At 31.8% G+C, this 26,583-nt stretch overlaps 1 protein-coding gene across 1 annotated transcript in view; it reads right to left on the bottom strand.

Moving 5' to 3' along the window:
- LOC107448499 (follistatin-related protein 5) overlaps window positions 1-19,767 on the bottom strand; it is a 51,464-nt gene extending 31,697 nt beyond the window's left edge. Inside the window, exons 1-5 of the mRNA XM_087166329.1 lie at window positions 19,616-19,767; window positions 11,080-11,140; window positions 8,205-8,280; window positions 5,791-6,015; window positions 1,335-1,553 (exon numbers count right to left, since the gene is read on the bottom strand). Of these exons, the coding sequence (XP_087022455.1) occupies window positions 1,335-1,553; window positions 5,791-6,015; window positions 8,205-8,280; window positions 11,080-11,133 (574 nt within the window). The 5' untranslated portion in view covers window positions 11,134-11,140; window positions 19,616-19,767. The remainder of the gene's footprint in view (window positions 1-1,334; window positions 1,554-5,790; window positions 6,016-8,204; window positions 8,281-11,079; window positions 11,141-19,615) is intronic.
- Between the last annotated feature and the right edge of the window lie 6,816 nt (window positions 19,768-26,583).

Raw genomic sequence — 26,583 nt, 5'->3', positions numbered from 1 at the left:
CAATTGGGTATAATATGAAAAAAACACAACTACTTCTATTTAGTAGGAACAGCATATGACGCAATGCTAAACGAATGGAATTTAGTTGTTGTTTATTTAGTTATTGTTATTAGTAGTTGTTGTTATTTGTTTTAGTTGTTGTTGTTTATTTAGTTGCATTTAGTTTCAATAACTTTTCTTTATAATGCAATAAAATCTGGCGAGCAGCTATTTAAACGATCGAACACTTCGTTTGTTTATTTGTGGCTTGAAGTTAGGCTCGCAGAAAATGCCGTTCATGGGTTAAATTTAGTAGGAATAACACAACCTGTGACGTAGGCTATAGTATACCCAATTAGGAATTAATTAATTAATTGAAGTGAGAATGCTTTAAAAGGCCGCTGTTGAATTGATATTTTTCTACTGGGAGCTACCTAAACGTCTAAAAAACGTTTAAGTGTTTGTATTGAATGCATTGAATTTTTTTATATTTCGCGTTTATTTATGCATTTCCTGGACATTTTTGGACTTATGGAATTGGTCTAATTGGGATGGACCTCTTGGGGATTAGAAACAACAACAACATTTATGCATTGAATTTTCACGCTTTAAAATGCAGAATATTAGTGAAGCAATATTTGATAATTTATTTTGCTAATATGTTTCTTATTTAGCTAATGTTTTGATTTTTTCACCTTGTACAATCTAAATAGCTAATATACTTTTTTAAAAGCCAATAAGAACATTGGTAGAATTCTTCTACATAAGTACAATACTATGTCTTTGATGATAAAATACTATGTCTTTGATGATAATATATTATGTTTTTGTGCTAGAACATTGTGTTCATTGGTGAGCGAGCGCAGCGAGCCATGGTTCACGGCGTGAACCACATAGGATTGCGTAGCAATTCTCGGGGGTTGGCGAGCGTTAGCGAGCAGGGGGCGGAGCCTCCTAGTATAATTATAAACTATAAACTCGTGCAAAACATGCAGTTTTTTAAAACACTGCAATGTGTTAAATAATATGGTCTAATTATTATAATATACTAATATAATATCTGATATAATAAGTATTCTATATTTATATGTATTATATATTCAGATTATATATCCTCTAATTAATCCAATTGATACACGAAAGTAACCAAGTGCAAACCGATTTTAGTCGCGTAAAAACAATAAAGCTGTATAGAATATCACCTGATAATTAATATTTTACATAGAATCTCATAGTGTGTCTAATAATGTGGCTAGGGGCTGTAAATGACTGTATTTAAATAATTTTCGTAAATGGCTGTAGAAAAATACATAAATAATTCCAGTAATGCTATTGGAAAACATGAAGATATTGACCTGATTTTTTGCTGTCCATGAGTTTGGCGTTATTGTAGAGTAGGAGGTTCTCTTTCATAAAATCGTATTCTTCGTGTGTACATTCTCGCTGAGTGGGTTCGCCCTCTTCTGCTGGAGAGACAGTTTTCAGTTCATAAGGTGGTAAATTTCGCCAAGATGGCATCTCTTTCTTTTCCTCTTCGTAATAAAATGCTGGCTTTGTCGGTTTCGAATTCTTCCCTAAAACAAATTAGAATCATATAAATCCTGTACTTTAAAAAATAGCCTTAAAAGAAGAAGAACCTACGCGAAAGTACCTTGAATTAAATATTTTAAGCAAACATAAAGGGTGTATAGAATAAACTATATGAAAGTACGCCTAAAGTATATCCTAAAACAAGGCTCGAAAAAACTTAGAAATTTTACCCGTCCCCGAAGACGGCTTGTCCTTAAGTAGAAAAATTAATACCGCTGACTGAATCCGTTCCTAGGCTGTAGTAGAGCTGGACTAGTGGCCAAGTCCTGGGCTATATGGTTAAGGGTTTTTCATAACCTAGGAAAATGCTCAGGCTTGGAGGAAAGAAAAGAAAAAAGACGGCTTGTCCAACAATGTACCCGTCCTCCTTTGAAACTAGCCCGTAACTTCTAAATAAATAAAAAAAATAATTTCCTCTTATTTATTAGAAACATTTATATACATTGCACAATGAATTAGTAGTTACTAGGATTACATTATACAGTAATAAAAGAATTAAAGGGATTTCTAGATTAGAGGGTCATTTTAGAAATGAGGCTCTAGACTCTCGTAAGATAACAAAAATTGAAAATGTATCACGAACATTACCGGGAAAATGGCCGTCCGCGCAGACGTCGGATTCGAGAAATTTGTTGTCCGCGGGGAAATTTTGACCGCCGAGGACGAGCGGTTTTTCGAGCCCTGTCCTAAAACATATTTTGAAAAAAATTTGGAATCGGTTCATTGTTTGAAATACGAAAAACATTGTTAGAAATACAGCTGCTGCAGCCAAGGGTGAAGCAGAAATTAAAACTCAAAACCTTGGCTATATCAGCCAACTCAGACATGCTTTTGAAATGTAAAAATAAAAGAATACCAAAGATATGTCAGTTATCAAGTATGCTACAAATAATTTATTGACGCGCATTGTTCGAATCTCGGGTCCAAATTTAATTTCGATAATGCCAAGTGCAAGTTAAATGCATACCTGGCAATGGCACTTGATGTTAAAAAACATCAGTGTTGGAAATAGCTAGCAGTGGTACTTAACTAGACCTATCATCTATTTCGGACATTTACCAAAGCGACTATGGGATTGTTAACATTCACCGGTGGACAAATATTTTTCTCAATAACGAATGTTGATTAGAGTTCTTTTAAGATATAAGAATTTTCTTCTGAACGAAAGCCAATTTTTCGATTTTAAGAACATCAAAAGTCATTCAATTGCAAAATGCAATTCTGATATTCTTGAAAATTGCAATAAATTTTTTTTATATACTCTTATTTATATCAAAATCAAATATTTATTACAATTTTATGTTATTCATAAGTTATATATTTATTTTAATCACTTCTTTTTTTTTTCAATTCATAAATACAAGTTATGATTCACGCAGCATGTTAATATACAAAGCATGCTTTAAGAGCTTTATTTTTTTATTATTTAAAGATCGATTGTTTTTAATAAAGTCATAGTTTTCAGGGAAATTTTTTTTATTTTCATTGTATTTTATAAGCGGCGTTGTAAAGTCGACATACTATTGCACGTAGTTTTGTAATTTTGAATCCAACTCAGAAAAGAGACAAGGAGCAAACATTGGGGTAAACTGGCCTGATTTTCCGAGAAAATTAAAATTAAAATAGCGAGAAAAATCCACGAAAACCTCTCACAGTTAGCCCGATGGTAAGGAGATTCTAACCCATTATCCGCCTATCACTGAGGTTATGTTATGTCAGCACTGTGCTTGACGAGTACCGGGAACAAAATTTGCATCCACTGGGATTCGAATCTGGGTCACCTCATTGGGATGAGCGCTCTATCTCTCTAGTGAAGGGCAGTGGTCGGAAAAACTGCATTATTTTTGTAGTTTACTGCAACTGCAACTACTTTTTTTAAATGTAGTGACTACTAACTACTTTCGAAATGTAGTTACTACTTCAAGGAACCGAGCTTTGCTCGAGAAATTAATTAACACCTACGTTCAAAATGGTTTTGAATAAAAAATTGACTTAACATGAATAAATATTTCGAAATGTTTACATGAGCCATTTTGTTATTCTATTCTTTTGTTTTCGAATTTTTTTCATTTAATTCAACTTTTTATGCCCTTCTCGACAATGAATATTTAATTTAAGAAATGCTAGGATATTATCAAATACTTGCCATTTCGTGAAGTATTTAATGCTGTTTTGTTTCTTCTAAGAAATTAAGTACATCGAAAATATGTTCCTTTCCTTTGAAATAACATCCATGTTTCGCGAGTGTGCATTCACACGTGAAAGTGTGATCAAAGTCATAAATTGTATAAAAATATATATTATTCGAAATAACTAGCTTAAATATTAGTTATGCGAGCCTCTAAATACTCAATTATTGTTTATTCACAGTTGCAGGGGCATTTGACAAACCAGCGAAGACTTGTACCCATGAAATTCGAAAAATTACTTGCGTTAGTATTCTATTTCTTTACTAAGCTAACGTAAAAAGTAGTTGCCAGGAGTCGCTACAAACTACAGTTTTTTTTAAAAATCGCACTCACAACACTACTTCTTTTTTAAAAAAATGTAGCACACTACACTATGAACTGCAAAAAAATTAGCGACTACAGTATCCTAGCAGCAAAATAACTTAGATCCTCATTGGACTACTATTCACGAATCTTGGCTCAATAAGGGTTCACAGGGCCGATATTTCATCAATTAGGGCCCTAGATAGAATTGTTCGATTCACCCAAAATTTTACTGCCACTTTAAAATCCAATATCAGCATTATATGGAATTGTCAGATTCACCCAAAATTTTACTTCCACTTTAAAATCAAATATCAGCATTATATGGAATTGTCAAATTCACCCAAAATTTTACTGCCACTTTAAAATCAAATATCAGCATTATATGGAATTGTCAAATTCACCCAAAATTTTACTTCCACTTTAAAATCAAATATCAGCATTATATGGAATTGTCAAATTCACCCAAAATTTTACTTCCACTTTAAAATCAAATATCAGCATTATATGGAATTGTCAAATTCACCCAAAATTTTACTTCCACTTTAAAATCAAATATCAGCATTATATGGAATTGTCAGATTCACCCAAAATTTTACTTCCACTTTAAAATCAAATATCAGCATTATATGGAATTGTCAAATTCACCCAAAATTTTACTTCCACTTTGAAATCCAATATCAGCATTATATGGAATTGTCAGATTCACCCAAAATTTTACTGCCACTTTAAAATCCAATATCAGCATTATATGTAATTGTCAGATTCACCCAAAATTTTACTGCCACTTTGAAATCAAATATCAGCATTATATGTAATTATCAGATTCACCCAAAATTTTACTGCCACTTTGAAATCCAATATCAGCATTATATGGAATTGTCAGATTCACCCAAAATTTTACTTCCACTTTGAAATCAAATATCAGCATTATATGTAATTATCAGATTCACCCAAAATTTTACTGCCACTTTGAAATCCAATATCAGCATTATATGGAATTGTCAGATTCACCCAAAATTTTACTGCCACTTTGAAATCCAATATCAGCATTATATGGAATTGTCAGATTTACCCAAAATTTTACTGCAACTTTAAAATCCAATATCAGCATTATATGGAACTGTCAGATTCACCCAAAATTTTACTGTCACTTTAAAATCCAATATCAGCCCTATATGGAATTGTCAGACTCACTCAAAATTTTACTGCCACTTTGAAATCCAATATCAGCATTATATGGAATTGTCAGATTCACCCAAAATTTTACTGCTACTTTAAAAGCCAATATCAGCCCTATATGGAATTGTCAGATTCATCCAAAAGTTTACTGCCTCTTTAAAACCAATATCAGCCCTATACGGAATTGTCAGATTCAGCATATATTTTATAACCATTATTCAACGAAAATAACTCTTATATTGGCCCTATATAGGCCGATATTGACACTGCATAGGACCAATATTAAAGAACTTAGACATCCCAATATTTTTCTCTCAGAGCATGTTCATTTAGGACACATATTGAACCCAACTGAGGCCAAGGTATAATTGTTGCTAGCGTAGTTACAATACTTGTAATGTGCTACTTCCGACCACTGGTCAAGGGCATTTTTTTAGGTCATCAGCATCTATATTATTTAAAACATAAGGGCTATTTAATTTTTTGGGTGTACTTTTTCCAGATTTGAAAATAGTCTACCAAAAAGAGGAGATTAAAAAAGATTTACGTTTCTTCTTGAGGCACGAGTCTTTGTGGTCGATGAGGACACTCCTTCCTGATATGCAGGCTGCCCTGTGTAGCTCACAATGGTTGATGTAGTAATGTCCGTCAGTTCCGCACACAGGCTTCTTTCTTCTCTTTTTGCACATCCTCTGACAAATGCACACTGCCTCACCCAACTCATTCACTTCACATTCACGTCCTCTGCCGCACGCCGTTGTCTCACACGGATCTGCAGAACACATAATATTTAAACATGGTTAATTTAATACAGTTTACTTTAACCCAGACGTAAATCCGGAAAATTTATCATCATCGCGGAAGATTTTTTATTATTATCAAATAATAAAAAGAGAAATTCGCTGTTTCAAAGAAAGTTTGCTTTTTTCTAATTTTCAAGAAAAAGATCGCCCATCGTGTTTTGTATTTTCACGATTTTATATCGAATATCGCGTTTGGTATTCATGCGAAGTAAAAGCCATTATTATGATTCGCTGTCATGTGACTTCAAAATTACACATCGGAATTTATATTCACACGATCTCATAATGAAGCAACGAGATCCGTATTCACGCGACTTTTTAAATTAAATGTCGAATTTCGTATTCGCGTGATTTAAAAATCCCACATTGAGATTCATACTCACACAATTTAAACAAAATATATAACATTTAGCATCGATATTTTTATTAAAGCCTTGATAACATTCTGTGCATAAATGCTTCCTACATACACTTTCTTCTTGCTCAAATTTCAAGAATTTTTTCAATCAGTGTTTTTGCGCTTTTGGATTTCTGTTTTCAGCCTTTTTTAGTTTTTTACCAAACACATCCTTGTGGCATAAATCAATACAGAGTTCTATAAAAATCAAACATATTTTTTAAAAAAAAATCCGTGATTTTCAAGCGAATCTCGCCAAAATGAAGTGGCGACCTAAGGGTTGAAACTAGTTGAAAGAGTTAATCAATGCGCACTGAAAGTTTTCTAATTGAGAATCTGTGTTCTCAGAAAGTTATTCATATTATCTCAGTCTGCTGAAACCCAAAAAAAGTGCTTGTAAATTTTAAGATTCGAAGTTTTATTTTCCGTCTAATAAATTTGATTTAAAAGTGACCACTTGGCGACTTGGCGACCACTATCAGAGATGAATTTAAACAAATTTTTAAGATCTGTGAAAGTGGTTTAAAAAATAAACGAATTATGATTATTTTAATTGTTATTTCCCTACAATTGTAGATTGCTAGGGCTTCCGGATCCAGACATGTCTTTACCAGGTAATAACTTTATATTCAAAATTATAACAATGGAGCATTCATTGGTTTAACTAATACCACTCCTGCACTGTGGGCCAGAAGACCATGATATTTGGCCAAAAGTCAAAAATTAAATTTTCAACTAAAATATGTGTAGGCAGTTTTAATATAGCCCAAATTAAGCATTCATAATCATTCCAAACATAATTTAATTTTTGGGACTGACAAGAGTACAATGTAATGAAAAATATGTTACAAACTTTTTTTAAATGTAAGTTTTAAGTTTTTATTTCAGAAATATATATAGGAATTTCACCTTACTATTACATTTTTATCAGAGTAATTAGTCTGAAATTATAGTACAATTTTTCAATGTGTTGGATTAGTTAATACTCTTGACAAACTTATAGTTTATATCTTATCTCTCGACATTTTACAATGTTTGAATGACTTTCGAAACTTAGTTCCAAAAAGTTCCACGAGGAAATTAGCTAAACTTTTTTTTGTTGTCTTCTTTGATACTTCTTCTTTCGAAAAAACCTGCCCCATTTTGTACGTATTGAAAAGGTGGACTAAATATACTGAAAAACAAAAATTATGTTTTTTTTCATGTTCTCGTGTTATTTTGTAATTAATTATCGTTATTTTGTAATATTACTTCGGAAATATAATTTGCTTTTCATTTTTAATATAAAATGACGAAAATTATTATATTTTCATTGCTATATTTAATTATTTAAACGTGCTATATTATTTTTTTTAATTTTTGCCCACCATATTGTTTTTTTAGGTATTTTTAGTGTATTTCAAAATTTCCACTATGAATTCAATTTACTTGCTCATAAAAACCCCTAAATAAAAAACTCCAAATTTTGAAACAAATTTTATCGAAATACTGATTTTGGAACCCTGGATGCTGGCCCACTGTGTCCTGGCACAAATAAGAATCACAATAACTTTTTTGTAGGTTTTCTCTATTAGGCCTACTTTAAGAATTGCATTTTAGTTTTTTGGCTAGAAAATTGGCGCACTAATTGGTTTCGCCGATAATTTCATTAGTCAATATAACAGTAAAATGTTTTTGGTAGCATTGTAAAAATAGTCGGACAAAGGCTTCGTAAAAAAGTTCATTTCAGCAGTTTGGATCAAAAACGTAACACATACATACCATTTTCTAGTTTGAGATGCTTTTTTAAGTCAATGTCCAAGAAGGGATCTCCATCATTATTAAAATCATCCAAGGCCTGCATTGTAAAAATGAATGATTTTACTTTAGAGGAATAGATAAATTAATGCAATTAAATTTGTATGAGTCATTCATTTTATCGAATTTCCCGTTACATAAATTGAATAAAATAACGGCAAAACTGCGGAAAATCCTAAAAATGTGACCTTTAATTGTAGACAATGGATATTGGTTAACGGATACCGTTACGAAATATCATGTCGAAAAAATACTGTGGTACAAAATCTAAAGAAGGTCAAAATCTATCTTGGCGAAGCAGACAAACATTTAAATTTATTCAATTTTTAATTTAAAAAAAACATTTTTTATGCATTGTATATTTAAATATTTAGCGTTATTTATCTGTAGCAAATGAATTGTTTCCCGAAAGCATTCTAATAAAAATGAACAAATAATATGAAAAAAATTTTTTTAGGCTCAATTCCTACTTAGGGTCAACAAAGAAAATTTTTATTTTAGTTACTTTTTATTAAATAATTACAATTTCTCTCCAAAATGAAACTAAAATTAATTAATTAAATTTAATTAATAAATTAATATTTGTAAAAAACTATATTAACATCAAGTGTCCTCCATTACAAGTTTTAAAAAATGTACATAGAATAAAAAAAAAAGTGCATTTTATTGTTTTAAATATTATTGGAGGTGGGAGCGAACTCGTTATTTGTCTACAATTTTTTGTGCCGAGCAGGTATTTTTCAAAATAACGGATGAAATTGAATACCAAAGAATAGTTTTAAAAAAATGTTCAGAAATGTATTGTCGAGATAATCGCTCAGTGGTTTGATTTTTTTAAGACTTTTTCTTTATTTAGTCAACATCGTATCGCGGGAGGGAATCTTAAATCGACATTACGACCCCTTTCGGACTAGCTGGCGAGCTAAAATTTTAACTGGAGGTCTGTGTGCAAGATGACAATAAAAGTTTGAATCGTTGACCACTACAAGCAGAAATTACATCGCCATTTTATAGCCAAATGGAATTTATAAAATTTATTCATTTCATTATTTCAAAACGGAAATAATAAAATAAAAATACATTTTTGTAAAATAAAGTTTTTCTAAATAAACTGATAAGGTGAAAATAATTTTATTTTTGTTGCACATAAATATTCATTTTATTTTACATTCACAGAAGAAAAGTTTTATTTTATTTATAAACATTTCTTGCGAATAGTACACATTCATAAAAGATCAAAACTAAGCAAAAAATCTAAAAAAAAAGTTACATTTTGTGTATGTGCATATAAAGCATTCATAATTCATCACATTTCTTGCTGAGGTAGTTATTTAGAGGATAAAGTAACTTGGGGGTAAATAAATTGAAAAGCATTCCGTTCCGAAAAATAGATATCGAATTGACACCACCCTTTCTCTCTGTGTGACGTCACAATCTTGGCAAACAGCCACGCTTATCGGATCATAAGATCTCAGCATCTCTTTTAATCGTTATCTTTGCGCACATTTGGCGCTGTTTCATCACAGATGAAGGTATCATTAGTGATGATTCCAATTCATCAGTAAAAAGAACAATTTTTATGCACAATTTAAGCATTTTTTTTTTTTTGTTATATCATGCTTTTAGTAAAATAAATTCTTAGAGGATTCCACTCGATCGATTTGGAACCTATTTCTAAAAAATGATGTTTAATCATACATAATAATCCTGTTCCTAAAAAATGACTTTTTTTTAAATAATATATATATATATATATTTATATATTGTAGTTGTTTTTAGACAATCAGTCGATGATTTAGACAATCGGTCCGATGATTTGGGAGGATAAGTACTTGAACAAATATTAAAAAACCTCCAAAGTCAATTTATAAATTGACTTTGGATCAAAACTGCGATGGCATGTCTTCGGATCATCCTCAGGGATGTTTCCCTGTCCGTCGCCAATAGCCAATTGCGCAGCTCGAGTGCGACGTAAATAAAGTCGATAAATGTTTAACCTATCAATTTTTGCTGCTTAATTGGCAATCCATGGTTTCACTTTCTCTTACAGGAGAGATTTATACAATTTATTTATTTTTTAAATAGTTAAATTTATGTATGTACATCAATTGCATGAAAGGTTTTATTTATCACATTTCTTCTCAAAGGAAATTTTGAATCTCTAAAACTATGAGAGATTTACACTATTTATTTATTTTTTAAATTAAACAAATAGTTAAATTTATGTATGTATATCAATTGCATGAAAGGTTTTATTTATCACATTTCTTCTCGAAGGAAATTTTGAATCTCTAAAACAGCTCTTACAAATGGAGGGGAAAAACATACCGTCGTATTTCGTATAATATAGGTTTTTTCGAATTCTTGACTAATATGTAGTCAAAAAAGTATGCACATTAGGCGTTAATATTTAATATTCAAAGCGAAAAAAAGGCGAAAACGGTATTTGAAATCCATTTTGAAGAGAACGGAACTGAAAACATCAAAACCTCTTTTATTGCCGGAGGAAACAGAGAGCATCACAATGTTTTTCAACTCGGCAAATTTCTATAGCCCATTTTTTTTATTCCTTTGTTTGACTAATAATTGGCATCTTTTGATGTCAATACTTATTTTGACAAGGTATCCAAAAACATATAGTAAGGGCGGTCATTACAAATCACCCTGTGCATTCTCGTTTCTTACTGTTACCTTTCACTATAATTTCATTGCCTAAATTACTAGAAGGAAAGAGGAGCTATAAATGACTTAAAAGAACTAGATAATTTTGAAAAGAAAAAAAAACGTGTCATGAGCATTTAAAATAAAAGTGAATTAAAAAAAAGGAAAGAAAGCATACCTCATATTCCAGGGCCAGTAAGGCATGCATGACTATTACGAACAGCAGTTTCATGGTGTTTCTAGAAAAGAGAAAAAACGAATGATTTCATAATGCAGTCAATTTTGTTTCATCTTAGTTATTAAAAATATTTTTCGAAACTATTGTGACAAGGAAAATAAGTAAATAGAATACACTCTTAAATTTCGAAACGAAGTAATTTTAAACGATTTCCTGGCGTAAGGAACCAGCTGAGCTTTAAAAAGAATTAATGACTTAAATATTAAAAATCTATCCTGCAAGTTTTAAAAGTCATCACGTTGGCGAGATTTTTTCCTCTCAGTGGTTTCCAACTGGCGGTCCGGGAACGCATCCGGCCCGTGAAGCCTTTTTTTGTGGCCCGCGAACTAAAATATATTAGTTGTCATTTTTTTGCGGACAAATTTCGTTAAAAATCTATATAATGCTTTTCTCGTTATAAAATATCTAACAAATGCTTTTCTCGTTATAAAATATCTAATAAATGATTTTCTCGTTAATGAAAACGTAATTTCTTCGTTTCTGTGAAATTTATCATACCAAAATTGCAAAAAAAATTATTTCTCAGGTTTTGCATCCAAGAAAATATTTATTCAAATACAAAATTAATCGTGTACGTTGCTTTTTTTATTTCATTTTTTTTTTGTATTTTGGGAATATAATTTAGCATGTGTGTATCAGAAACTTTCTCAAAGAAATTCTCCGATTTAACTTTTTGAAACCACTCATTTTGAACGAAAATATTTACACACATTTGTAAATTTTAAATTTAAAATGTAAATATCTATTCTCTGGTACTAGTTGCAGCAGACAAGCCTCAATTTCGTCATTGAACATTTTGTGTGCTACTATGTAAGTTTTAATACCAACCTTTTTAAAGTTTTATATCTTAACAATTAGATATCTGTTGCACATTAACTGTTTAATACATGGGTGCACATTAAAGTTATTGTAGCCCATATTTTTTAATATGCAATTAAATATTTTAAAAATCTGCTTCTTATTTTAATTTGTAATTTAATACTTTTGTTTTGTACAACTTGGTAAAAATCTGACTGTAATATTTAATGTTCCTTCAAACATAAAAGAGTCCTACATAAAATTTTGATAAAGTTGCGGCCCGCATTTTGGTTTGTGTTTTTAATTGTGGCCCCCGACCTCATGTAAGTTGGAAACCCTTGCAAATTTTATGAGACCCGTTGGTGAAATTGTTCAAACATTTTCAAAACTAGATCGCAAACACTTTTAATTTTTGTAAAACTGAGACTTTAATTTACATTGACACCATTTTCATAGAGGGCGCTGACTAAAGATAGATTAAACTAATAGTCGCGAATTACTACTGGAAATCACAACATAACATTTTACTTTATAACCGTCGTTAAACTGCCGACCCAATGACGACTACTAATGTTCAACTCCGTAGCTTTGTAATTTTGAACCCAATCCAGAAGACAAGGGAATTCCTAGACAAAGTATTGGGAAAAATTTGCCTTCCTGAAGGACTTTTTGATGGATTTAACCTGCATTTCCGTTACACGAAGAAGAAAACCACGAAAACCTCCTGCGGTTAGCACTCCCACTGACTGCAAGGGGACTCTAACCAACAATCCATCTAACACTGAAGATATTTCACATCAGCACTGTAGTCGGTGCGAGTTGGGTGCGGAATTCGTTTCGTCTAGCCATCACACTGGGAATCGAACCCGGATTACCTCACCGGGAGGCGAAAGCTCTATCCCCTGAGCCACCACGGCTCAAAACATAACATTTTATTTTATTTTTATTTTATAACCTTAGTCAGACCCAAATATTTTGTTTACGACTACTTATGTTCAACTCCGTAGCTTTGTAATTTTGAACTCAATCCAGAAGACAAGGGATTAAGTATTGGGGGAAATACAAAACATTTGCAAAAAATAGTTATTTCATGAAAAGAGAGATCCTTCGAAAAATAACCTAATTACAAAATTAGTCGCTTCAAATTTTAAAAACTCACATTCATGTTTTTTTTAATTAATTTTTAGTTTCGGTAGTCGTGGCTTAAAAGTAGGTGATGCAAAATTTGAATAGCGCAAACTCTTTGTAACACGAAGTTTATGGTAAAAATTATTTAAAACTAATTATAAGAAAAAAAAAGATTCCACCCATAGGTATAAATTTGAGTTTAAATTCGGGGTATTTTATTATATTATCGGCGTTGAAGAGCAAACCTATTTTTGGTTTTATGGGTATCCATGTTCAGCTGCTTATGCTTTTAATTTTGAACCTATCCCAGAAGACAGGGGAACTCCTGGACCAAGTAATGGAATAAACTAACCTTCGCGGAAGAGAAATGGTCTAATGGAACTAATCCACATTGGCCTTAGGTGAGGAAAACCACGAAAAACTCTCATGGTTAGCACGGATTTTAACCCATGATCTGATATTATTTTGACATCAGCACTGTAGTCGAGGGCAGAATTCGATTTGGTTCTGAGTTATCGCATTGAGAGGCAAAACCTCTATATACACAGCTTTCAGGATGCATTCATTTTTTGATCAGAATATAGTTATTTTTTATGATCTAACCTAAAGATGCGTTTTCCCCATGTTAGATATTAAGTTAAATTTTCAACATTTATTTTCTAGATTTTTTTTACAAACTTTAATGTTAGCATATTATATGATAGCACTATACCTAACGTATAGTGCTTCTCGGAAAATAAAAGAGTTCCTTTATTAAGAGAAATAGCGTTTGATAATTTTTAAATTTTTGTGGAACTTTTTTTTCGAAAGCAAAGTGCCTAAAACTCATGCACTTAGTAGTTTTGCTAAAGTAATTAGAATCCAGTGTAGGAATCTAGACAATGGAATTTGTTTGCAGAAGGCAGACAACAGTTAGTTTTGGCCTAGGATAAAAAGTTTTGTGATTTTGTTATATTAAACGAGAATCAATTCATAATTTTTTTTTTCTGTATGAAGAGGAAAAAAAATACGCTAAATATGTACAATACTTCAGTACGAAAAAAATATTTACATTATAAAGTAATTATGCTTATAAATAACCGTTTTATAAATTCTGCTTGTAACTAGAAATAAATTTAATGAAAAGTAATGAATTGAAGGAGCACTTTATGCACAAGACAGAACACTTCCCCAGTTTTGGCCTCCCTTCTTGATTCCTTAACTGTTTCCAACATTCAAATCCTATAATTGGTATTATTTTAATTTTCTGAAATTATTAGAAGATGGCAGCAGAAATTATAGGTGAAAAAGTAGCTGAGCAACAATATTTAAAAATTATAGCTTTTGGTAGAAAATATTTTTCCCACCGCGTTACGTAAGATAAAAATGCTTAATAAAATAAATTATCTGAAACTAAATGCGTATGTGGTAGATAATTCTTTCAAGTTTTGCTGAGTTGAATTAATAATTTAACTTCCCGATTAATAAGTCAGTGACATTCATTTGTTACATAATCTGTGGCTTAATTAATTGAAAACTATAAATACACTGGTTATCATAAATTAAGGAAAATTCACAAAAATCGCGATAACTCAAGAAATTACACATGGAATTTTATGAAACTTACCCACAATATACAACACATAGTAAGGTATTAAACAACATAAAAAGAAATTATCAGACATTAATAGTAGTATAGAAATTAGCACATGTATAAAATAAACAAATTGGAAGTATCGGTTTGCAATAGAAAAAGTACCTTTAATATGGAATATGATTGCCTCTAGAAGCAATACAGCACAAACAGCGATGTGTGATGCTTTCAATTATGCGGTCTATCAGTTCAATAGGAAGTGAGAGCCATTGCTCTTGTAAAGCAGTTGCAAGCGTGGCAAGGGTCTGAGGTGGCGGATTGATGGCAGATACACGCCTCCCTAGAGCATCCCAAACGTGCTCGATAGGATTCAAGTCCGGGGATCGAGCTGGCCACTCCATGCGAGTAATTGTTTCCTGTTGAAGATAATCATCAACAATGCGAGCTCTGTGTGGTCTTGCATTATCGTCCTGTAACAGGAAGCAATCACCAATTGCCCCGGCATATGGGCGCACATAAGCATCAAGGATGTTGTCTCGATAAACCTGAGCATTCACGGTTCCCCTTGGAAAGACATGGAGGTATGTGCGCCCTCCTAAGGATATGCCTCCCCAAACACAGACACTGCCTCTTCCGTATGCATCTCTTTCACGGATGTTTGATGGATGATAACGGGTCCCAGGTTCTCTCCATATCAAATAACGTCTACTGTCACTTTCTAGACTAAACCTGGACTCATCCGTAAAGAGAACAGGCCTCCATTGATCTGACGTCCAGTGGACATGTTGTCGGGCCCACTGCAAACGGTCTCTCCTATGGCGTGATGTGAGCGGCACGCAAATGGCTGGTCGTCTCGCATACAGACCACCTTCGTGGAGCCTTCTGCGCACAGTTGACGTTGACACCAACCTTCCGGTGGCTGCAGCAAGAGAGGATCTAAGATGTGTCGGAGTAGCGGTTCTATTCCTGCGTGCACTTAATGTCAAATATCGGTCATCGGCACTGGTCGTAACAGTTGGCCGTCCTTGACTGAACCTCCTAGATGCCGAATCTGTGGTTTGAAATTGCCTCCAAAGTCTATGAACCACAGATGGACTCACATTTAGCCATCTGGCCACTTCTGATTGACTCTGCCCTGCCTCTAGTCTCCCGATGGCTCTCCATCGTAGTTCTTCAGGCAAATGATGCCTAGAGGTCATTATTACGAATTGGCTATCTCAGATTTTCAATGTCGCAATCACAGTAAAATTTGTGTGCTTTCTCTCAAACTTGGACTTTTATGCTCCAGGCAGATGACGTAAGCCGAGTGCAGCGCCACTAATTTGCATATTGCAATTTTACTCAGCTACTCTTAGTGGACAACATATGCAAATTTTGCACGGTTTGGCTTACTTTTGAAAGAGTTATCGCTATTTTTGTGATTTTTCCTTAATTTATGATAACCAGTGTAGAATCAAAATGTTTGAATTTTTTCCTATAAGATTTAAGTGGATACCTTTTAAGCATTTTGAACATTACAAATATTGTAAAACATAAGTTAGATAAACGCCATAAGACTTCTCATTTTTAAAATAAAAAATTATATGAAACGAATGTTTTATAAATGTATATTTTGATTATTTAATATAAATAATTTATTTAGTGTAGTGTAGCAAACTTTTATGCATCTTTTTCTGTCAGCTCTTTTATTTTAGCTGGTTTGTAACAGTTTCCTTTTACAAAAAATCATCAATTTTAACCATTAAATTGTGTGGGGTTATGAAGAGGATAAACTAACTCATAAATTGTGCTAAATCATTTTTTTTGTGATTCACTGAAGTATTGTTAGAGATGCGCCCTTTGAAAACTATTTCTTTAACTATATTGATGCATGTTAATTGTAAAAAATTTTCAATATTTTGGCTAAAACAAAAATATATTGCAGCTGATCATAGTGTTTAAATAGCAAGATTAGAGAATTTTAAAAAAAAGGTTAAAAAGATAAGAATTCATAATGATTTAGTTTTCGGCTGCTTACTGGGGTCAAGGTTTTTGCTTCATCAAGGGAAAACTGATGGCCTATGTGATAATCATATAAATAAGCATTTAAAAAAATACACCTGCTTTGTAAGATTTGCAAAACAGTAAGATTTGTAATTTTGAAAGAATTTAGCTACCTACTACTAACATTAGAGTCAACTTCTGAAACTACCAATCATGCATAAAATAACCTACTATCCTACACGGCGCCTCCAGAATTTGCACTTCATAAGATTTGCGAATGATACTAAGTAAACTTGGTTTGCAGTAAAAAAAATGGGTATTACTTACACACTCATTTTGTTAGTTTATCAAAAAATATAATTTAAAAAATTAAAAGAAAGGAAAATTTAGGTTTATGTAGTTAACAAGACAACACCTAGTTAAACAAGAGTACCAATTTTTACAGTTTTTTCAAAACTTTTTTAATTCTGACATTCTTTTCATGAGATAACTTCTTTTGCAGACGATTTTGTCTCTTTTTTATTGGTAGTAGAAGCCAGATAACGCATTCTTGTAATTATTGCATTTTATATTTGAAATTTCAAAGTCGAATGACATGCATAAGAGGATCCCTAGTCTCTTTTTACAATTTTCTATTTTAGTGGCTGTTTAACAAAATATGACATATCGAGCATTTTTCTGATATAGCAATATTTTTTTGAATCGTGCTAAAGTTGAGAAATAATATTAACAATTTTTTAAGCAAATGTTTTTAACATAATCCTTTTTAAAAGGGTGAATTTCTTAAATTTAGCGGGCAAGAATGACTTTGAACATCAAAATGTAATCGCATGTCCATAATTTTTCCTTCATTTAAAAAAACAAAGCAAACTGTTGTATGTTTTGCTGTGCACACATACTCATTTACTTTTCACTGCGCAAATAAATAACAAACAATGAAAAAAGACGATCAATAATTTATATTCATTTTTCGAAAAAAAATAGTAAGATTAGTAAATAGTCAGCTGTTCTACATCGAATAATTTTGATCAGCAGAACATTTTTAATTTCTTAACAAGATTTAATTCTCAGCTAGCTGGCAATAATTCTAAGTTTTCGTTCAATAAAAACTTGACAATAATTTAAAAAAGGAATTTTACGTTAAAGGAAAACATAAATTAAAGTACTAAGAAAATTTGATTAGTATATTAATGGAAAAATAATAATTGGGGTAACGTAAAGAATAAGATTTTTAAAAATGTTAAAATTTAATTAAATAGTTGATAAAATAATTCTGCGAAACACGCCCTGACAGGTAATTAACAAATTTATTTTAAGATTATGATGATATATGAGATGTTGAGAAGTTTTAAGATGCTTAAAGATGTTGACTATGTATTCGTATTAATAATTATAAAATATATATTTAAGAAACTGGTTAACATATTATTCCAAATCTATGCATATGTTTGTATATTATTTAAATTGTATCAATTATTGAAAGATTAAACTAAAATTAAAATTAAAAAAAGCTATGTATAATCAAATTCTATCAGGAACAGGTTTTTATAAAACTCAACATTCGTTGAATAAAATGATCTTATTCTATAAAATGTTTTATTAAAATCTCTTCATTAAATTACAAATAAATTTTTAGACGACTAAAAAAGAAACAACTTATTTTATAATTAAAATAAAAGATTAGTAATCAGTTATTAGCGAAAAAAATATGCAATATGACGAATACCGAAACTGACACTGCTTTTCGCCTTCAACCAAACTGGTTTTAATATTTTTCCTTTCGCTTTCATCACTAGTGATTCGCTAGATTTTTGGCTTAATGACTAATTTGTGACCCCGAATATGCAAATTTTTTTTAAATTTTATTTTTAACAATGATTCTAAAAAAAATATATGTATATTATGGGTAGCATACTCTGTATGGATCAGTTTTACTGTTTTTTTTAATTCTATAAACTCAATTTGAATAATAAATTTGCGAATAGTAAACTTGTCAAAGAGTTATGTTTTGCGACGTAGAAAATAAGAACAATAGAAAAATAAGAAAATAAGAATAGAAAATAAGAACACTCCTGCCTAAAAAATAATTTTGAGCCGTATACTTTTCTTACTATTTCTCAATCTATTATTCAGACCCGGAGATTTCCTAAACAATAATAGGAACTATCTATTAATGCATATTAGTAGATAGTTCCTATTATTGTTTAGGAAATCAAAATGAAAGTTAAATTATTAGAAACTAAAAAGAAATCATTAAAAATTAAAAAAATATTTCTGTAAAAGGGACAAAATTGCAGTGGATTATAAACTTGTCAAAGAGATATGTTTATTATTCCTATTATTCTTCAGGAAATCAAAAATAAATAAATAAATCATCAAAAATTTTAAAAAATTATTAAAATTAAAATAAAATTTCTGTAAAAGGGACAAAATTGTGGTGGAACTAGTCAAAAAGATATGTTTTGCAACGTAAAAAAATAAAAACACCCATCTCCAACCTAAAAAATAATTTTGAGTCGTATATTTTTCTTACTATTTCTCAATGTATTATTCAGACCCTGGAGATTTCCTTTAACAGGAATGGGAACTATCCATTAATGCATATTAATAGATAGTTCCTATTATTCTTTAGGAAATCAAAAATAAATAAATAAATCATCAAAAATTTTAAAAAATTATTAAAATTAAAATACAATTTCTGTAAAAGGCACAAAATTGTGGTGGAACTAGTCAAAGAGATATGTTTTGCAACGTAAAAAAATAAAAACACCCATCTCCAACCTAAAAAATAATTTTGAGCCGTATATTTTTCTTACTATTTCTCAATGTATTATTCAGACCCCGGAGATTTTCCTAAACAATAATAGGAACTATCTATTAATGCATATTTCCCCCCTTTTTTAATGCGATTTATTAAGGGTATCAAAAGTAAAAGAAATCCCTTTTAATGCAACTTTCTAGAATGTTTTTATATGAGGAAAAATCTTAACTTACTTGATTTTAATCCAAGGAGGGACGCTCGATCGAATGTCTGCTTTCCTGCAGGGAAGGTGATGAATGACTCCCCCGCCAGAGGGCAGCTCTACGGACGAAAAACAATATTGATCTGAAGAAACCTCACTTTCGGCGCCATCATCGCCTGATTGGCAGAGCCAAAAAGATTTCGTAACATTAATTAACAATTACAGTGCAGTTAAACAAAATCAATTAATTTCCAGTTAAAACATTCGCGTCACAGAAAGTTACGGGGGTTAAAGATTTGTTTTTCAATTACTTTTTTAAAATGTTATAAAATTTTTATTGGTGTAATAAAAAAATTTTTTCCAGAAGGCAGGGCCCGACTTAGCCTAATTGGGTTCCGGTGCAGAAATTTCTTTTGGGGCCCCTCTCTGTTTCACTATTTCAGCTATGAAGAACCGAACTTTATAGAGTTATTTGAATTTTTCATCTCATTACGGATGACAAGAAAATTGACTAGAACCTAAAATAGCTATTAAATCCCCCCCCCCCAATGGTCAGACGAAATATCATCCTGTCCATTTTATTGATTTTCTGACATTTCTATGTCCATCATGCCAAATGCAGTTTCTTGATAATTAACCTTGTCATCTATCCACGAAAAATTCATATCCTTGCTGACATTAGGGTGGATTTTAGGTAAATTTTTGCAATTACGATGACTCAATTAAGCCAATCAGAAGCCTGTATTTTTATAAACATATCACATTTTGCGATATGTAAAAACACAGGCTTTTGATTGGTCATATTTGTCCAACGTCATTGCGAAAATTGAGCTGAATTTTGCCCTTGAAAGCCGTGAATTTGCGAAAGATAGATTGTGTTCATACGATAGATTAATGAAGAAGCTAACATTAAATTGACGGATTTTACACTGTACTGATATTTTGCTTGAAAAATGTTCATTAAAGAAGGAAACTTGAAATAAATTTTCTATTAAATTTGGGGACACCCTCTGATGTTGGGCCCCGGGCTAACTGCCCCGTATGTCCCTGCCTTAGTCAGGCTCTGCAAGAATGTCCTAAATATAAAAATCTAAAATAACTTGAAAGATCGCAAAATAACAAAAATTCTAAACGTGTCGAAAATATAAAAGTTAAAAAAAATTTACTAAACGATTAGAAGACTGAAAAATTTCCAGATTGACAAAAATTCGTCTGGATTCTTAACCGGGAAAATACCATTTCGTTTTGCTAAGCATTTTGAATGTTCTTTAACCTTTCGATTAAACTCATATTCGCTGTGGAGAAGTGCTTTACTTAATAACGCAAACAAATCAGATTTCAAATTTTTCACTAATGCGCGATATTTTATTTATCTATTTTCTTTTTCAATGTACTTTTTTTAATATTACTATTTAATTTTTTAGTATTATATTTGTTCCTCAATAGCTTGAATATGTATTTTAAAATTCATGTAAGAAACGACGCATTGTAAACATCCAAGTCAATAATTTAGCAAAAAATATATAACAGACATTTAAGGAACTAAAAGAAGCCCGATGAAACTTAAAAAGTTATTTCCAATAATCGTTTTTCAACTTCTCCTCTTCAAAAGCATTTTTTTCCTTGTCTAAAATGATACTTCATCTTCGCAATGATAAATTATGAAACAAAAAGCCATGCGTACACTTACGGCATAATATGCACAAAATTATGAGTCAACTGATTCTTGATTGTATAAACCCAGGCCCCATCTGAAAAATTCTGTAAGCCAACGGGCTCCTAGAACCGCCTCCCCTCTAAAAATGGAAGAAGGAAAAATAGTATTTAATCTCCGTAAAGATTAATTCCGATACGTACTTAATACTGCAGCATAATGTGCAGTAAATTCTGAGTTAACAAACTTTTGATTGTAAAAACTGGGCCTCACCTTCTAAATCTGTAGCACCAAGGGACCTTTAAAAATTTGCCTCCTTCCCCTGCCTAAAATGGAAAGAAGGAAAAATACTTCTAACCAAAATGATACCTTTGCAATAATGAATTATTAAACGAAAACACACTTAATAATGCTGCATGATAATGAGCATTTAAATCTGAGTAAACAAGATTTTGGTTGTACAAACCAGGATTCGTTCTGCAAAATGTTTAAAACTAAGAGGTTTAAATCCCCCCCGAACTCTAAAACTGGGAAAAGAAAGAAAAAATACTTGTACGCAAAACGATACCTCAGCTTTACAATGATACGAAGCAAAAGCATGCTTACTATAGCGGCAATAATATTTATTTCTGTTTAACATATTAAGTTCTGTTTCATATTTTAATATTAAGCAGAAAAATAATGAATATAACATAAAATTTATCAGCTCTAATTAAAGAAAATTAATATGTTTAGATTCCCAGCCAATTTTGAGTAATTTATAGGCACAGGTACAGGTCGGATGATCCTCCTCCCCGAATGTATTTTTAAAATCTTTAAAGCCAGCATACGAGTATTCCACAAACTTTAATCAAATTTAGTTAAAATCGGTTAAAAATCAAATCAATTAATTTCACTGGTGTAAGAAAATTAAGAGAATTTGCAGACTGCGTCCCTTATTATCTCTAGAACTACTGGACCGATTTTAATGAAATTCTATAGGTAGATACATTGATATAATGCAAAACAAATAACCATTCAACAATTGTAATACACACGCATAATCATGCGTAACACTCATTGGAGTCGGAAGGTATGAAATTGCCACAGGACATGATAAACTGCCTTATTTTAAGTATGAAACCCCACTGAAAGGCCTGTATATCTGCAAGAGGGAACCATAACCCCTATTAACTCATTTTTTTAAATTTATGCTGCAACCGCTGCTTCTGCATACCTTCCTACTCCAACGAGTATTATGCACGATAATGCGTGTGTATTATAATTGACGAAAGATAATTTGCTTTGCATTGTATCAATGTTCTTTTTTCTAACAGTAGGTACTGAACTTCTACGTTCTTTACCTCGGAAGATGCCGGAAGTGTTGCTCATTTAACGTCACCCAGTGGGCATCTGTAAACCTAAGTCACGGAGGCGAGCAACATTACCCACACCACACTGCCACAGATATCCGTACACACACCACATTCACACATCACGCACAACAGAGGACAACACATCGAGAGAAAGATTCATGTCCAGAACAGGATTCGAACCCGCAGCCATTGGCTCCGCAGTCAGGCACGCTAACCGCTCGGCCACCTGCCTGGCATTGTATCAATGTATGTACATATCGAGTTTCATTAAAATCGTTCCATTAGTTCTAGAGATAATAAAGGACGCAGTCTGCAAATTCTCTTAATTTCTTAGGGGCCTCCTTGACCGAGTGGTATCGCCGGTCCAAACGCTCTGTTAAGCGTGGAGGTAGCGGGTTCGAATCCCGCCGTAACCCTGGATGTATTCTTTGTGATGTCCTTCTCTGAATTGTTCTATCTGTATTTTCTACTTGACAATGACTTATAAGCCTATATTGAGCACACAAGTCAGCAAATGTATGTAATTTCAATAAATCAAATTAATTTCTTACATCAGTGTATTTTGTAGTCATTCCTTTTAAAATCTTTACTCACTTGTTCTTTTTGACCAATGTCAGGGTAATGAAAGCATTTCGGAATTCAGGAACCCCTAGGAAATTGTTTGACTGATCAGATCAAACTTTAAAAAGGTTTAGGTCAAACTTGAATGGAAAAAGAACAATGTTTTACAACTATAATTTGTTTTTCTGAAGCGTAGTGTCCAGAGGGGGCATTTAGTTTAACGATAATTAGCATGGAATATGTTCTAGGTCTCAAAATTCTTTTGGTTCAACAGATTTATCTTCTTATTCCCGGACTTATCGATGCATTGGCAATGATTATGACTCCGCTAAAAATTGTATCTGAGTTGAAAACACTTTTTTAGTTGTTCTCATATAAAACTTTAGAAACGTGTTTCGTAAATTGATACACCTCAAAATTATGAAATGCACTGTTGTAAGAAATTAAGAGAATTTGCAGACACGGCCGATTATCTCTAGAACTACAGGACCGATTTTAATGAAATTTGATATGTATATACATTGATACAAAACAAAACAAATAACCATTCAACAATTGTAACACGCACTCATTATCGTGAGTGATACTACTTGGAAGGTATGAAACAGCGGTTGCAAAATAAACAAAAAAAAGGGGGGATTATGGTTCCCCTCTTACAGATATACAGGCCTTGCAGGCCTTCATACTTGAAATAAGGACTTCATACTTGAAATAAGGCAGTTTGTCATTTCCTGTGGCAATTGGCGTGTGTATTACAATTGTTATTTGTTTTGTTTTGTATAAATGTATGTGCATATAAAATGTCATTAAAATTGGTTCAGTTGTTCTGGAAGTAATCGACTAAGTCTGCAAATTCTCTTAATTTTTTACACCAGTGTAAGTTGAGCTAAATAAACTGATTTTTGATGATTTCAAATTGGTTATGTAATTACGTTTTTTTGTAATTTATTGAAGTTAAATGAATGATGAAATGAAGATTGCCCATTTGAAGATTTTTCATTTTTGAAAAATCTCTTTGAATTTCAAACGGAAATCCGATTTGGGATAGATATGAAAATTAATTTCATGTAGACTATACAAAAGCAAGTTTTTTTTTACTTTATTTTTAAATAGGAATAATAACAGACAAGTAATGATAAATTCTTGAAAATGCTGATTTCAAAATGGCATGCATAGGTTATTGTGAATGATGGATATTGGTGGTTGAATCGGTGAATGTTCGATCGGTGAATGTTGACAATCACATACTCGCTTTGGTAAATGGTCGAAATATTTTATTTTATAACCGTCGTTGAACAACCGACCTAATTCTGGGTTTACAACTACCAATGTTCAATTTGCTTTTGTGGTAAAATAATTGTGAGAGATTTGGTACTACAGATGTAGTTTTTTTATTTACTTATTTTTTATTTTATTTTTTTATAACAGTCGTTGAACAACCGACCTAATTCTGGGTTTGCGACTACCAATGTTCAATTTGCTTTTGTGGTAAAATAATTGTGAGAGATTTGGTACTACAGATGTAGTTTTTTTATATACTTATTTTATTTTTTTATAACAGTCGTTGAACAACCGACCTAATTCTGGGTTTGCGACTACCAATGTTCAATTTGCTTTTGTGGTAGAATAATTGTGAGAGATTTAGTACTACAGATGTAGTTTTTTTATATACTTATTTTATTTTTTTATAACAGTCGTTGAACAACTTACATAATTCTGTGTTTACGACTACCAATGTTCAATTTGCTTTTGTGGTAAAATAATTGTAAGAGATTTAGTACTACATAGTTTTTTATTTATTTATTTTTTATTTCATTTTTTATAACCGTCGTTGAACAATCGACCCAATTCTGGATTTACGACTACGAATGTTCAATTTGCTTTTGTGGTAGAATAATTGTAAGAGATTTGGTACTACATAGTTTTTTATTTATTTATTTTTTATTTCATTTTTTATAACCGTCGTTGAACAATCGACCCAATTCTGGATTTACGACTACGAATGTTCAATTTGCTTTTGTGGTAGAATAATTGTAAGAGATTTGGTACTACATAGTTTTTTATTTATTTATTTTTTATTTCATTTTTTATAACCGTCGTTGAACAATCGACCCAATTCTGGATTTACGACTACGAATGTTCAATTTGCTTTTGTGGTAAAATAATTGTAAGAGATTTAGTACTACATAGTTTGTTATTTATTTATTTTTATTTCATTTTTTATAACCGTCGTTGAACAATCGACCCAATTCTGGATTTACGACTACGAATGTTCAATTTGCTTTTGTGGTAAAATAATTGTAAGAGATTTAGTACTACATAGTTTGTTATTTATTTATTTTTATTTCATTTTTTATAACCGTCGTTGAACAATCGACCCAATTCTGGATTTACGACTACGAATGTTCAATTTGCTTTTGTGGTAAAATATTGTAAGAGATTTAGTACTACATAGTTTGTTATTTATTTATTTTTTATTTCATTTTTTATAACCGTCGTTGAAAAATCGACCCAATTCTGGATTTACGACTACGAATGTTCAATTTGCTTTTGTGGTAAAATAATTGTAAGAGATTTGGTACTACATAGTTTTTATTATATTTTGTTTTTTTTATAATCGTAGTTGAACAGCTGGGTTTACGACAAACAATGTTCAACCCCGTATCCATGTAATTTCGATTCCAATCCAGAAGACAAGGGAGCTTCTGTATCAGTTCCCCCAGAGGAAATGATTTGTTATGGGAACTTGGAGGACTTTGTGACCCGACAGATTTAATGTGCTTCACTCACCATTTACTACACGAGGAGTCTTCAACCGGCTGGGACCGAACCCATGATCTTTTCGACACGGGTCCAGTGCCCTACCGACCAGGCTATCCCGGCCCATGTCCGAAATATATACTAGATCTAGCTAAGTGCTCTTGCCCGGTATGCCCTACATCAAAGTTTTTTAAGGTCAAGTACCACTGCCCGGTATGCATTTAACCGGTACTTTGAATACTGATGTTTATCCTAATCTATTCTCAGCAGATATTAAAATATTGAATAAATATAATAATATCATGGAATAAATTGATATAAAATCGGATAGAACTAATATTTCGGACATTCACAGGTGAAAGTCGGCACGGTCTGAACAAGAAAACAAGATCTGAAATAATGCTTGTTTTCTCATTTTAATAGTGCGGTTGTGATAAAAATCATCCTGTATTCTGTAAAAATCATCCTGTAACAGTGTGCTCTATGACGATTCCGCCATTTTGAACTCTCAAACCTAAAGTGAATAAAGCTTACATGTTTAGGTTGCAAATTCAAGCAATCAAAAAGAATTTCGAAATCTAACGAGTCACTACTAAGGAAGGCGAGACTGATAGCACTGAAATCTGCTTAATTGGCATGATTTAAATCACTTGATTTTTTTTTTCAAAC

Source organism: Parasteatoda tepidariorum, chromosome 6, assembly GCF_982258835.1.
Source record: "Parasteatoda tepidariorum strain Cologne lab strain chromosome 6, Ptep-v5.0, whole genome shotgun sequence".
NCBI classification, from domain to species: Eukaryota; Metazoa; Arthropoda; class Arachnida; order Araneae; family Theridiidae; genus Parasteatoda; species Parasteatoda tepidariorum.
The sequence above is the reverse complement of the archived record's forward strand: the minus strand, read 5'-3'. Positions and strand labels throughout refer to the sequence as shown.